The sequence below is a fragment of the Salmo salar genome, chromosome ssa11, assembly GCF_905237065.1.
Source record: "Salmo salar chromosome ssa11, Ssal_v3.1, whole genome shotgun sequence".
Classification (NCBI taxonomy): Eukaryota; Metazoa; Chordata; class Actinopteri; order Salmoniformes; family Salmonidae; genus Salmo; species Salmo salar.
The window spans coordinates 87,604,042-87,619,506 of NC_059452.1; the positions used below are offsets into that span (position 1 = coordinate 87,604,042).

The 15,465-nt window shown below is 43.0% G+C and overlaps 1 protein-coding gene across 2 annotated transcripts; it reads right to left on the reverse strand.

Annotated features, from left to right (window-relative positions):
• Positions 1–3,671: 3,671 nt before the first annotated feature.
• Positions 3,672–14,334, reverse strand: ewsr1a (EWS RNA-binding protein 1a). 2 transcript variants are annotated; one of them, XM_014128504.2, is made up of 16 exons: positions 14,200–14,334; positions 13,572–13,608; positions 13,370–13,424; positions 13,027–13,153; positions 12,546–12,747; positions 11,943–12,226; positions 11,640–11,826; positions 8,612–8,649; positions 8,033–8,050; positions 7,826–7,941; positions 7,598–7,727; positions 7,331–7,450; positions 6,247–6,415; positions 6,064–6,158; positions 4,293–4,551; positions 3,672–4,042 (listed from the first exon to the last, which is right to left on the reverse strand). In XM_014128504.2, exons 1-16 carry the CDS (start codon positions 14,213–14,215, stop codon positions 4,003–4,005), a joined length of 1,893 nt encoding a protein of 630 aa, XP_013983979.1. In that variant the 5' UTR covers positions 14,216–14,334; the 3' UTR covers positions 3,672–4,002. The 2 variants fall into 2 exon arrangements, with proteins under 2 accessions (XP_013983979.1, XP_013983978.1); XM_014128503.2 differs by having other exon boundaries at positions 11,916–12,226; positions 14,200–14,333.
• Positions 14,335–15,465: the final 1,131 nt, after the last annotated feature.

A 15,465-nucleotide genomic window follows, 5' to 3' on the forward strand; every position in this document is an offset into this window, starting at 1 on the left:
AGAGGACAAGTACATTAGAGTGTCTAGTTTGAGAAACAGATGCCTCACAAGTCCTCAATTGGCAGCTTCATTAAATAGTACCACAAAACACCAGTCTCAACGTCAACAGTGAAGAGGCGACTCCGGGATGCTGGCCTTCTAGGCAGAGTTACAAAGAAAAAGCCATATCTCAGACTGGTCAATAAAAATAAAAGATGAAGATGGGCAAATGAACACAGACACTGGACAGAGGAAGATTGGAAAAAAGTACTATGGACAGACAAATCGATATTCGAGGTGTTCGGATCACAAAGAAGAACATTTGTGAGACGCAGAAAAAAAGAAAAGATGCTGAGGAGTGCTTGACGCCATCTCTCAAGCATGGTGGAGAGATGTGGCCCCATCATCATGATGTGGCCCCACACTGTGGCCCCATCATCGGATGGGGCCACAGTGTCTTCTGATCCCTCCTGTCTCAGCCTCCAGTATTTATGCTGCAGTAGTTTATGTGTCGGGGGGCTAGGGTCAGTCTGTTACATCTGGAGAATTTCTCTTGTCTTATCTGGTGTCCTGTGTGAATTTAAATATGCTCTCTCTAATTCTCTCTTTCTCTCGGAGGACCTGAGCCCTAGGACCATGCCTCAGGACTACCTGGTATGATGACTCCTTACTGTCCCCAGTCCACCTGGCCGTGCTGCTGCTCCAGTTTCAACTGTTCTGCCTGCGGCTATGGAACCCTGACCTGTTCACCGGACGTGCTTGTTGCACCCTCGACAACTACTATGATTATTATTATTTGACCATGCTGGTCATTTATGAACATTTTAACATCTTGACCATGTTCAGTTATAATATCCACCCTGCACAGCCAGAAGAGGACTGGCCACCCCTCATAGCCTGGTTCCTCTCTAGGTTTCTTCCTAGGTTTTTGGCCTTTCTAGGGAGTTTTTCCTAGGGAGTTTTTCCTAGCCACCGTGCTTCTTTCACATGCATTGCTTGCTGTTTGGGGTTTTAGGCTGGGTTTCTGTACAGCACTTTGAGATATCAGCTGATGTACGAAGGGCTATGTAAATACATTTGATTTGATTTGGAGGCAATGTGATGATCCGGGAGTGCTTTGGTGGTGGTAAAGTGGGAGATTTGTACAGAATAGAAGGGATCTTAAAGAAGGAAGGCTATCACTCCATTTTGCAACGCCATGCCATACCCTGTGGGCGGCGCTTAATTGGAGCCAATTTCCTCCTACAACAGGACAATGTCCCAAAGCACAGCTCCAAACTATGCAAGAACTATTTAGGGAAGAAGCAGTCAGCTGGTATTCTGTCTATAATTGAGTGGCCAGCACAGTCACCGGATCTCAAGCCTATTGAGCTGTTGTGGGAGCAGCTTGACCGTATGGTACATAAGAAGTGCCCATCAAGCCAATCCAACTTGTGGGAGGTGCTTCAGGATGCATGGGGTGAAAGATTACTTCAACAAATTGACAACTAGAATGCCTAAGGTCTGCAAGGCTGTAATTGCTGCAAATGGAGGATTTTTTGATGAAAGCAAAGTTTGAAGGACACAATTATTATTTCAACAAAAAATAATTATAACCTTGTCAATGTCTCGACTATATTTCCTATTCATTTTGCAACTAATTTCATGTATGTTTTCATGGAAAACAAGGACATTTCTAAGTGACCCCAAACTTTTGAACAGTAGTGTATATTTTATATTTTAGATTCCTCAGAGCAACCTCCCTTTGCCTTGATAACAGCTTTGCACACTCTTGGCATTCTCTCAACCAGCTTCACCTGGAATGCTTTTCCAACAGTCTTGAAGTTCCCACATATGCTGAGCACTTGTTGGCTGCTTTTCCTTCACTCTGCAGTCCAACTCATCCCAAAGCATCTCAATTGGGTTGAGGTCGGGTGATTGTGGAGGCCAGGTCATCTGATGCAGCATTCCATCACTCTCCTTCTTGGTGAAATAGCCCTTACACAGCCTGGAGGTGCGTTGGATCATTGTCCTGTTGAAAAACAAATGATAGTCTCAATATGCGCAAAGCAGATGGGATGGCGTATTACTGCAGAATGCTGTAGTAGACATGCTGGTTAAGAGTGCCTTGAATTATAAATAAATCAGTGTCACCAGCAAAGCACCCCCACACCATCAGACCTCCTCCATGCTTCACGGTGGGAATCACACACGCAGAGATCATCCATTCACCTACTCTGAGTCTCACTAAGACAATCTCAAATTTGGACTCATCAGACCAAAGGACAGATTTCCACCAGTCTAATGTCCATTGTTCGTGTTTCTTGGCCCAAGCAAGTCTTCTTATTGGTGTTCTTTAGTGGTTTCTTTGCAGCAATTCGACCATGAAGGCCTGATTCACTCAGTCACCTCTGAACAGTTGATGTTGAGATGTCTGTTACTTGAACTCTGAAGCATTTATTTGGGCTGCCATTTCTGAGGCTGGTAACTCTAATGAACTAACTTTGGGTCTTCCTTTCCTGTGGCAGTCCTCATGAGAGCCAGTTTCATCATAGTGCTTGATGGTTTTTGCAACTGCACTTGATCTTTTAAAGTTCTTTAAATTTCCAGTAATGGACTGTCATTTCTCTTTTGAGGCGTTCTTGCCATAATATGGACTTGTTCTTTTGCCAAATAGGGCTATATTCTGTATACCACCCCTACCTTATCACAACACAACTGATTGGCTCAAACGCATAAGGAAAGAAATCCACAAATGTACTTTTAACAAGGCACACCTGTTAATTGAAATGCATTCCCGGTGACTACCTCATGAAGCTGGTTGTGAGAATGCCTTGACAGCTTTGCACACTCTTGGCAAAAGTTACTTTGAAGAATCTCAAATATATTTGGATTTGTTTAACAGGTTTTTGGTTACATGATTCCATGTGTTATTTCATAGTTGGTGCCTTCACTATTATTCTACAATGTAGAAATTTGTAAAAAGTAGGTGTCTTTTGACTGGTAATGTAGAATACATTGAATTTAGCAAGTCCTCTATAACTGGCACAACTCCGTTATAGTCATTTTAGGTAAGTTGACAAAATGTGCCCAATAACATCCATCTGCGGACCGCAGTAACACCACGCCCACTGCCATTGAAGGTACTTTTCATAGAACGCACCTCCATTAGTGTTACATGCCACATCCACTATCACTACTGTATATGCCGCGTTCAAAACGGGCAACTCCGACCTGAAGATCACTGACTTCGTGATTTGACCTCGTATTTTTCCTGAATTCCCAGGAATTTTGAACACGGCAATAGTACAAATGTGATGAGCCAGACTATTGAACCCAGGTCTCACATGGCACTACTTGCTGTCTATTAGCGCTGTGGTACTAGGACCACTGGGGGTACTGTTCTAGCCACAGAGGGTACTTGAGAAGACTCATGAGCCCCTAAGCTTACAGGTAAAATTATAGAGGGGCATTATTGTAATTCCATCATTTGACGCATGATGTCGCCATAGGATAGGCATAATCAATTTGCACAACTCCTTTGAGCAAGCATACATCTTGGGCCCCTCTCAAATGTCATGGTAAGCTAGAGACAGTCTGCGTAACTATCCGTCTGTCCACCATGAAACAACATTTCATTAAATCTGTAGTGAAACGATGATCACTCCATTACTAAATCAGTAGACAAACCCCTTTGAGGAAAGACAAGTGACTACATTTTCACATTTTTTAATTCAACATTGTCAGAGAAGGGAGGGCAGAATAGGTAAAAAAATGTTTTGCTTATCACAAGGTTTCACAAATACAATCTCACAATTTATCTGTACACGACAGCATGCGTTTGCCACAGGTTCACAAATGTTCAACCAGACCGGAACAAAAATAAAACATAACACTGGTAAAAAATAAAAAGGTCACCGAAGTTGACTATAGAGCCACAAATTCCCACCATTAACCATTTATAAATATGGAGATACAAGTTTAAAATGTTCATTTAAAAATAAATCCTGTATAACATGGGAATTTATTCAAGGGTTGTATCCTTCAGTAGGGACGACCTCTGCGGTCCTGACGATGGTCTCCCCTGGAGGGAATAAACATTTCCGTTAACAACCTTGACCGATTTATTCAAACAGCTTTCAGAATTTCTTTTGGGCTTTCCCTTTTCATTCAGAACTGTATGCAATTTAACCAGGACGGCTTACAATGCAATCAAGTAACTTCTGTTGCCAAAATGTGAAACTATGTGGGGGTTTAAATGTGAGAACCCCAAGTAGGCATTAGAAGCTTGTTTGATGGGAGCTGGCTGAATATGTGAATAATTCTTTACTCACTTCATTTCCATCATCTTGCCGGGGGGGCCCATGCCCCTCCTGCCTCGGCCGCCCATGTCATCCATGGGAGGGCCACCACGGCCCCTGCCACCGAAGCCTCCTCTTTCCATACCACCACGTCCTCTGAATCCGCCTCCACGATCACCACCCCTGCCTCCACGGAAGCCTCCAGGGCCCCCTGGACCTCCACGGTCCATCCCGCCACGGTCCATCCCTCCACGTCCACGCATGCCTGGGCCACCCCTACCACGATCGCCACCTAGAAACAAGACAATGTGTTGGTTGGAAGGAAGACAATTTATAGCTTTTCCCCTACTACTTAACCTGTTTGGGATAGGGGGCAGTATTCACGGCCGGATAAAAAAACGTTCCCGATTTAATCTGGTTACTATTCCTGCCCAGAAACTAGAATATGCATATAATTAGTAGATTTGGATAGAAAACTCTAAAGTTTCTAAAACGGTTTGAATGGTGTCTGTGTATAACAGAACTCATATGGCAGGCCAAAACCTGAGAAGATTCCATACAGGAAGTGCCCTGTCTGACAATTTGTCCTTCTGTAGCATCTCTATCAAAAATACAGCATCTGTGCTGTAACGTGACATTCTCTAAGGCTTCCATTGGCTCTCAGAAGGCGCCAGAAAGTGTAATGGGGTGTCTGCAGTCTCTGGGCGAAGAACAGCAGGAGTATTTGTTAGTGGTCAGGCTGGGAACAGTGACACTGGAGATGAGCGTCCACGAGACTAATCCATTTTTTGCTTTCAGCCTTTGAATGAATGTCGCCCGGTTGGAATACTGCTATTTTACGAGAAAAATTGCATAAAAATTTATTTTAAACAGCATTTGACATGCTTCGAAGTACGGTAATGGAATATTTTGAATTTTTGTCACGAAATGCGCTCGCGCGTCACCCTTCGGATAGTGACCTCAACGCACGAACAAAACTGAGCTATTTGAATATAACTATGGATTATTTGGAACCAAAAACAAAATTTGTTGTTGAAGTAGAAGTCCTGGGAGTGCATTCTGATGAAGAACAGCAAAGGTAATCCAATTTTTCTTATAGTAATTCTGAGTTTAGTGAACACCAAACTTGGTGGGTGTCAAATTAGCTAGCCTGTGATGGCCGAGCTATCTACTCAGAATATTGCAAAATGTGCTTTCGCCGAAAAGCCATTTTAAAATCTGACACCGATTGCATAAAGGAGTTATGCATCTATAATTCTTAAAATAATGTTTTTTTTGTGAACGTTTATCATGATTAATTTAGTAAATTCACCGGAAGTTTGCGGTGGGTATGCTAGTTCTGAACATCACATGCTAATGTAAAAAGCTGGTTTTTGCTCTAAATATGAACTTGATTGAACAAAACATGCATGCATTGTATAACATAATGTCCTAGGAGTGTCATCTGATGAAGATCAAAGGGTAGTGCTACATTTAGCTGTGGTTTGGGTTTTTGTGACATATATGCTTGCTTTGAAAATGGCTGTGTGATTATTTTTGGCAGGGTACTCTGACATAATCTAATGTTTTGCTTTCGCTGTAAAGCCTTTTTTAAATCGGACAATGTGGTTAGATTAACGAGAGTCTTGTCTTTAAAATGGTGTAAAATAGTCATACGTTTGAGAAATTGAAGTTACAGAATTTGAGGTATTTGTATTTCGCGCCACGCTCTACCAATGGATATTGGTGAGGCATTCCGCTTGTCTGTCCCTAAAAGGTTAAATTTATCCTTCATGAAGTAGATATTTTTAAGCGAAGCATTTACCTGAAGGGGAGAAAGGTGGTCCAAAGCCTTCTGGTTTAGGTGATTTGCACTGGTTACACTCCATTCTCCAGGCAAAGTTCTGGTTACCGCAGCCCCTGCAATCATTAGCCTCAGTCAGGACTACCCCAAACCAGAGAAAGGCAGTTAAAGACTAAACAATTTACTTATTTTGTTAGTACTCACTCTTTAGGGCACTCCCAGTCTCCTGCTCTCTGCTGCATGTTGCCCCCTGAGGGCCCACCTCTACCCATGCCATGAGGACTGCCCATGCCACGGGGACCACCCCTGGGGATAAATCCGCCACGCTCCCCACCGCGTCCCATTGGACCACCACGGCTCATCATTCCTGGCCCTAAGAGTGACCAATGGATAACAGTCAGTGTTCAGAATGTTACACTGAGTTTGAGATAAACTTTTACCACCATCTACTAATTGCCAAGTATACATTACATCTCATACATATTTTCTATCTACCAAGATGCAGGGATGCAAATTAGTAAGGGCCCAACAAACAATTCACACGGAAACAGAAAAGCAAGTCAAGAAAGTGTCTACTTTCAGAGAACAACAAGTATATTATAAACATGATTAATCTCAATACTCCCAACTTTCTAAAGCACAATCAGAAAATAGTGCCCTGGGGTGGGGAAGTCAGGCTTGTTGGTCTGGGTTTAAGGTTCATTATGATACTCTCAAGTCTCCCGAGACAGGAATACATAGGGCAGTAGATTATTTGACAAATTCAACAAAAAATAAATAAAAAGTTTAGTTTCCTGGTTTTAGATTTTCCCCATTCTTTTTTCCAGGGTGGCTAACAGTGTTTCATGTTATGGGAGAGTTTAAAGCAAATGCCCATCCGATTGATACAAATCATCATATCATTCTGCCAGGTAGGCCTACTTTACAGTCAACATTTCATAGGGAAGGTTTTTGGGAAAACCTTTAAACATGACTGTTTAGGTATGCTAAGTGGCGACAACACAGCGCACAGAAACGTGTATTACTTCTGAAAGTAGCAGGAAACATGGATCAATGATGTATTCTTTTCATAAATTATGAAACTAATCAATAACTACTTTTGTAATAAGTTCACCACATTTAACTTTGTGCTCAGACCAGAGGCATGATTCACATGGATGGTCCATTGAGATCATAACGGCAATTGCCAAAAAGCAATGAGCTTGCATCCCTAAAGATATCCTAAAATGCTACAAGTGAAAGTTACAGAACAGTTTGGAAATGTCCATTCCAGATGTGTGGAATATACCTCCACGGTTCATCATGCCTCCCCGGTCACCCCTCATGGACATGCCTCCTCGCATCATCCCCATCATAGGCTTACGGCGAGCCATCGACACCTTTAGCTTCTTTCCCTGAAAGTCTTTGCCTAGGCAGAAGGGGGAAGAGAGGTGCATATTCAATACCAACATTCACTGAAAGAACTCTGCTATGGTTATGCATGAAGCCCTAATAATTATTATCAAGGGGCAATCAGAGGGCCTCTGTTAGTATCCCCCCCAAAAAAGACACTCACCATCAAACCACTCAACTGCAGCTTTGGCGCATGGGGGCTCATCATAAGACAGAGTACAATCACCCTTTGGTTTCCCCGAATCTTTGTCGGTGTAGATGTTGATAGCAGGCAGACCTGTGCGCTTGTTGATCTGAAAGACGGAAAACAGATAAATCACCCAATACTTTTCAAAAGCCTGTGATAACATTTAGGAAAGGTCTCCAAACTGCATCATAGTCAAGTACCAACCCTGATTATTCCACTGTGCTTGAAAAAGTCAGCGACTTCGGGCAGCGTTGCATTCTCCGTTAGGCCAGTGATGTAAATAGTGTTGTTCTCAGAGTCATCCTGCTCCTCTGGGCGTCCTGTGGACAGAGTAAGGCCTGTTTTAAAAAACATTTACAAATTGATGCTCACAAACGTTGCTGGGTTTGATACATGGCGTGATGAACTCACCTGTGTCTGAGTCTGGTCCTGTTGCCCATCCACAAAGAGAGAAGACAAGAGACCAAACGTTAGTATGCACATGTTCCTGATCTACCCCCACATGCTGCAGGTTGACTTTACCCTGGCACACATGCTCCTCTGAGCATTCCCCTTTGTATAAAAATAAACATGGTGTTGCAACCTTATAAATTTGATTCTTGAAACCCAATTTGGGCAAATACATAAGTGTTTTCAAATGAACTGAACACCCAAAACACCTAAGGCTGAAAATTAACCTAATTTGAAAGTTAAATAATCAAAAGACCACATTTACGAAATAAATATTTAGAAAAGTGGTGAAAAGCCTAATGGCTTCTGGCATCATATAAAAAAATATCAGTGGGAACACTTTAAAAATAGTAATCAAGTGGACGCTTGATATTGAAAATACCCTCAAAGCAGTGTGTGAGAAAAACCCTAATGAACCAGCAATACATTTCTTTTGTTTTCCCCTTTGGCTAGAAAATACAACACGACAAGTAGATACAAATGTATAAATGTGTTAGGTGGTCTAGTGTATTATCGTCTTGTAATTGTCATTAAACTTACCACCAGGCTTACTGAAGCCACCTCTGTCTCCAGTGATGCTGGGGGAATAAGCGGAGATATGAAGACGATATCCCTTTAACAGCCACTTTGTACCACATAGGGATGGGGGAGATCTGGCACAGTTCTGACTATCTCTTATTTATAAAATGCCCAAGAAACTAACTTAGCCATTAACCCCCCAAAAGACACTTTGAATCTTTAAAGGAACTATAGAATCTTAACAGGGGTAGGGGTCTATACAACGTTTGTGATCTATGGGTTCCCTTGCTGAATACAGTATATGAACTCAAGCTGCATAAGTTTCTACGAGTATCAATGTTTGGCATAATGGGGTGGCTTTAATCTTTATTACCTCTGGGGTAGAAAACCCTTGTATTTTACACAACAGGATATATTTGAATTGTTTCAGATGCAGCTCAAGTTATAGACCAGTGATCTAGTTGGATTTGAAAAGTACTATACAACCATAATTTGTTCATAGACTTCAGGCTTAGAGGATACGGTCATTATAAAAACTAACACCCCTCCCCCCCAACAAAATGCCGTAACATGGAAATGCTTGGCTGACACGCATGGAAGCCTGTACTATTCAGAGCTGTACCTGAGACAATTGTTACAAATAACTTGTATGGTACATTCAACCATTTCAAGTAAAGTTTCAGCCAATAACACATTGTTTTACACAAGATTTTTTAGATTACAGAAAGCAAAAAAATGCAGCCAATAATTTTCACTAAATAACATTCTACTTTCTAAAAACGTATTTTTTTTTACTCCTTCCTGATGACATTCTGACTTTTTTGGGGGACATTTTTGGCCACCTCTTGTTGACACCACCGATATTGTCCCCTTTTCAAAAGGCTGCCGGCACAGACCCAGAACTGAGTTGTGGTACTGTAAAAGTATTGGTGTGTTTACATGGATCTCACTGTTACCTGTAGCATATAAATGCGACAAAGCATGTTAAAGAAAAGTGCACTTCAGCAATACATTTGAAGTTATACCATTTTTACACTTGTTTCTTACCTGTGTGTAAGAAAGGTGAATGAATTGCATTTGTGATTATTGGGGTAATTAAACATTAAGTATGTTCAGTGAAAACTAAGGTAAATGTGCCTCTGATTTTAAACCTTTTGATTTGACCAACACAATAAGCACTGGTAGAAGATAGTGATATAAATAGATGGCCTTGAAGTGACAAAGCAATGCATTCACCTTTTTTTTTTTTTTTAAACAAATACAACCCCCCCAACACCAACTCTGAACAAATATTCAGAGGTGTATGCTTTAGACCATTTCACTAAAATGTTGACGACTCGACGATTAACATCAAAACCTAACATGGCTAAATGCATAATTGTACTCTATGTATGCAGGTAGAGTAGCATTGTATACCTAAAGGAGTGCCAAAGTCTGCACTGAAACTAAATACCTTCAAAATGAGAAATGGCTAAATCTATAGAAAATTATTTCCTGAATCAAAATAAAGACCAGAAACACTTAATTTCACTCATAGTCCCATTAGAATGACATGTGGTTGAATAGCCTATCCAAAATGCACTCCTTCATGACCATTTATTTGAATGTGACCAGAAGTGCCCTCATTCAAAAAGGCCTACTGGCATCCTTGTAGAATAAACATGCTGTAAAAATGCCTGTCACTTATCCCAACTGACTTTGGCTCGTGTGTGCTCCTGTGACTGAAAATAATTTCCACGGGAAAATCTCTCAACATTGGCTACCCAGAAGATGGCTAACTGGCATTTCCTTGACAAAGTTCAGTTGGGAGGGTCTCCGTCACATCTCAAACTAATTCCACGGATGGCCGTGTCAGCGGCTTTACACTCCTCCCTTTAACTCAATTGAAGAAGTAAGGTCACCAATTGGTAAGGAACTCCCCAGACCCTGGTTGTCTCAGTCTTAATTGAAGGAAAAAAATAATACCAGCAGATACTATGCCCTCCGTGGAATGAGTGACACCCCTAGACTAGGAGGCCAAAGGGGAGATATTTGCTGATGGTCTTTAGCTTGTGGATACCTTCTTACCTTTGGCCATACAGTGGGAGGGCTGAGAGCAGCAACCAGTGGCACAACATACATCAACTAGGGTGATGACTGATTTCACATAATATTTTAAAGGATGTGGTCATCAAGCTATACTGAATAAAAATTAAACACAACAATTTCAAGGAGTTACAGTTCATAAGGAAATCAGTCAATTGAAATAAATGTGTTAAGCCCTAATCTATGGATTTCACATGACTGGGAATACAGATATGCATCTGTTGGTCTCAGATAACTTGTGTTTGTTGTCCATAGCTTATGCCTGCCCATACCATAACCCCACTATGGGGCACTCAACGTTGACATCAGCAAACCGCTCGCCCACAACGCCATACACATGCTCTACGGTTCTGAGGCCAGATGGATGTACTGCCAAATTCTCTAACATTAAACTCTCTGGCAACAGCTCGTGGACATTCCTGCAGTCAGCATGCCAATCTCACACTAACTCAAAACATCAGTGGCATTGTGCTCTGTGACAAAACAGAACATTTTAGATTGGCCTTTTATTGTCCCTAGCACATGGTAAACCTGTGTTATGATCATGCTGTTTAATCAGCTTCTTGATATGACACACCTGTCAGGTGTGGCATATCTGGGCAACGGAGAAATGCTCACCAACTAGGGATGTTAACAAATGTATGCACATTTGAAAGAAATAAGCCTTTTGTACATATGGAACATTTCTGGGATATTTTATAGTCGCTCATGAAACCAACACTTTACATGTTGTATTTATATTTTTGTTCAGTGTAGTTTAAAATGTAACCTACATCCTATGCCTCAACTCACCACTCAATTCCAACAGCAGAAATCATGTGTAACATGTCTTTCTGCAGAGCTTAATTTGGCTAACTGCCCTATCCAGTGAGGGGTGATGTGCCACTCTCAGCCCTGTGCAGGCCTCACTCTGCTCCTGTAGGAGAAATGGTTTGATGAAGTGAGAGGACAGGCGAACACTTACCCCATGCCTCTGCTCATTCCACCACGCATGCCGCCACCACGCATCATCCCGCCGCGGTCAAACCCCCCACGGCCGCGGCCCCGGCTCTCCCCCCCACCCATGCCTCGGCCCTCACCGCGGCCCCTATATCCACCCGACTCTGACCCCGAGTAGCCCCCTCCGTTGGAATGATCCTGCCTGTAGTTGCCTGGGGAGAGAGCAGACAGTTAGGACCCACCACAATTAAGAACTATGAAGACAGACCAGTATAAAATCATACAGTGCCATAAGACTTACTGTACTGGCTAGGTGTTCTATATTCACCCTGCTGACCATAGCTGCCTCCTGGTCCCCCCTGTTGTCCATACTGGCTGGCAGGTGGCTGACTGTAGGACCCTCCGGATGTGGGAGCATAGCTGGAAGGTGGAGCCTGCTGCTGGGGTGGAGGGGCCTGTGGCGCCTGGTAACCGACACCCTGTTGGGTGTAGCCACTCTGCTGGCTCTGGTATCCACCACCCTGAGGCGGCTGGGAGTATGAGCCCTGCTGGGGTGCCTGAGAGTAGGGGTTCTGCTCATAGCTGGTGGGTGGCTGGCTGCTGGTGCTGTAGCTGTGGGGACAGGAGATGAGGACAAGAAATTGGGTCAAATCTCCAGCTGGCATAATGCAGCTTGGTCTTTCTCAGATTTGGCTTCACTCGCAATAACATCTGCTAAATGTGTATGTGATCAATAACATTTTATTTGATGGGTGGGATACTACCAATGCCCCCGCCAAGGATCGTAAGTTAGATTCCCAGTGCATGCATGACTAAATTGCTTTGGATTAAAGTGCCTGCCAAATATCAAATTAACCAGTGTTCTGGTAAGAGCTTGAGCTGACAGTTAAGAAAATATTTAAGTGTGAAATTGAAGGGCTCAAAGACACACCTGGGTGGTGCTCCAGCGGCCGGCTGCTGCCCATATCCCTGGTATGCAGTCTGGGCTCCATATCCACCCTGGACCCCATAAGAGCCCTGGCTGCTGCTGGTCGTGGTGGCAGCAGCGGGGGCTGCAGCATACCCTCCGGCTCCATACCCCTGCGTTGGCTGGCTGTAACCCTGAGGGGCAGCAGGAGTGGCAGCGTAACCAGCTGAGAGGAGAAAAACAAAGGTCAGTGTTAAACTGTGTACACAAGCCCCAGCTGCCGTACAACAAACTAGGGGTTAATGCAGGGGGTGGGCAATTCCAGTCCGAGGGCCTGACTGGTGTCACAGTTTTGCCCTAGCTAACACACAGTTGCCCACCCCTGGGCTAGTGGCATAAAACTGTACATTTCAATGCACGCTGGGCTCACAAAAAGTTGTCTAACTTTTGAATACAATGCATTTCAGTTAGTGGACCATGTTTTTATGGGAATAGAAGTTATCACCTGCAGCGGGTGGCTGCTGACTGTAACCCTGTTGAGCGTAGCCACTTGAGGTGCTACCACCTTGGGGATAGGTTGACTCAGTCGGCTGGCTGTATGATCCATATCCCTGCGGTTGGCCATAACTCGGCTGAAAAACAACAGATGTCATCTATCGAAAGTCCAACACCATTACAGATCAGTTATTTCTTCAGAAATAAACTTGCTTCTCTTTCTGAAATCTGCCCACCCAAACTCAGGAGAGAAGCTTCATATTGTGTTAATTCATTGAGTCCTTTCAGATCATTGAACACTAAAAAGCTAGGGGCTATGGAAAGGGGCTTTGGTCAGAACAAAAGTAGCCTACCTGTGTGTTTTGTCCATAGCCAGCTTGAGAGGGCGGAGCCACATAGGAGCCATACCTACAAAAATAAAACAGCCTTAGTGCTATAATCCACCCCCCACCATCTTCATTGACTCGTCAAGTCAGACTAATGTTCGGGGATACCATCAACGCGACAAACAGTTAAATTATATACATTCGTTTTTCAGTGCAAGAATACACTTACCCCGGTTGGCCTCCCGCCTGTCCATAGGAGCTGTAGTCTGCAAAATACAACATAACCATGAGGACAGTTTTATTTTGATAATAAATGGCATCATGAACATGCTTCTTTAATTCTTTACCATGTCAAAATTATTAACGGTTTGTGGAAAATGCAGTCTCCAAAACCTGGCTATTAGTTGACAAACAAAGCTCAATTCAAGAAATGGCCGCCTTTATCAGCTTGTTTTACAGTGTCCACACCAACCAACGCTAGAACAGGCGCGCATTCGCTCAGCTAACGAAAAGGCTAGTTAGCTAACTAGTAAGAGCCATCGGACGATACGATAGTTAGAACTAGCAAACTAGAGGAATGAGATGTAAGTTTCACAGGAAAATAACTCCCAACCTGTTCAAAAACAGTTACAGGCTTGTGGTTTTAAAAATGTTAATTCCAAAATCCAGTAGCAGTCATTGCTAGTTAGCTAGCATTAAAAGCTAGCGATAGAACCCCTCCCCCATACAAGGTAATATAGCTAAAAGGCTCGCACTGCACATAACAGGTACTTAGCTGCTGCCTACATGTCTAATACTTAATATTGAAATTGATAAACTGAAATGTAGACGAATTACTACGGTTTCGCTATCCTTACCCGCTGCTGATGCCATTTCGATGTCTGGTCTTCACAGAATGTCCTCTCTATTCAGGCACGCGCAGCTGGCCTGATTTTAAACGAAGGCGGACCTAACTGAAAGGGACGGTCTTCTTCTTGTGTGTGTGTGTGTGTGTGTGTGTGTGTGTTTATCGGCGGTTGGCATCCAACGTTATGGTGCATTAGCGCCACCTATTTTACTGGAGTGTGGAACAGAGACTGGGAGACAATGAATCCTACCTGCCAGCCCCGTTACTCTTAATAAAAAAGATAATACAATATTTGAGACTATATCTAATGACGTTCTACTCAATATAGTCTTTCAACTAATTTCCTGTATCCCGTTCTTCTTCATACTAGATCTCAGTCTCTCTCTTTCCCTCTGATACTGACCACACTGTAGCAATACATGCTCCACGATCTTTGTTTCCTGGAAATATTCACACTTTCCTGTTGGATGCTTTCCTATCACATTTAAAGTCTCAGGTGTGGCTTCGGGACAAGTCTCTGAACATCCTTGAGTGGCAAAGCCAAAGCCCGGACTCTGAAAATAAGTGCGCAGCAACACTCCCCATACAACCTGACAGAGTTTGAGAGGATCTGCAGAGAAGAATGGGAGAAACTCCCCAAATACTGGTGTGCCAAGCTTGTAGCGTCATACCCAAGAAGACTCACTGCTTTAATCGCTGCCAAAGATGCTTCAACATAGTACTGAGTAAAGGGTCTGAATACTTTTGTAAATGTGATATCAGTTTTTTAAATGTGATAAATTAGAAAACCTTTCTAAAAACCTGTTTATACTTTGTCATTATGGTGTATTGTGTGTAGATTGGTGAGGGAAAAAAACAATTCATTCAATTTTAGAATAAGACTGTAACGTAACAAAATGTGGAAAAGGTAAAGAGGTCTGAATACTTTCCCGAATGCATTTTACATGGGTCTCAATGAGGACCGCCCAGCCCCCCCACTCCTTTCCGGTCACATTTAGCACCTTCATACACTTCCCACCACTCTCTCAATGTGTTAGTCCAGTGTTAAAGTATACCCCAAGGAACCTGAAGGCCCCCACCCTCTCCAAGTTTCTCCCATATAACCTCAAGCGTACCTCATGTCACACCCTCCTCCTGGTAGAGAACACTGTCTGAGTTTTCTCGACAGAGAACCTGAATCCCCACTGCTCTACCGCATCAATTACTTTGTGTACCTTCCTGACTATGTACTGAAGTTTTCTTCCCCTCTCCCATAAGGCCCCGTCATCTGCAAATA

What these genes read in the sequence shown, in the direction of transcription:
- ewsr1a (XM_014128503.2), bottom strand. An exon ending in GGAATGAGCAGAGGCATGGG is followed by an intron (nt 8,650 to 11,639) that starts GTAAGTGTTCGC and finishes TTATTCCCCCAG; the next exon opens with CATCACTGGAGACAGAGGTG. An exon ending in ACCACCTTTCTCCCCTTCAG is followed by an intron (nt 4,552 to 6,063) that starts GTAAATGCTTCG and finishes TCTTGTTTCTAG; the next exon opens with GTGGCGATCGTGGTAGGGGT.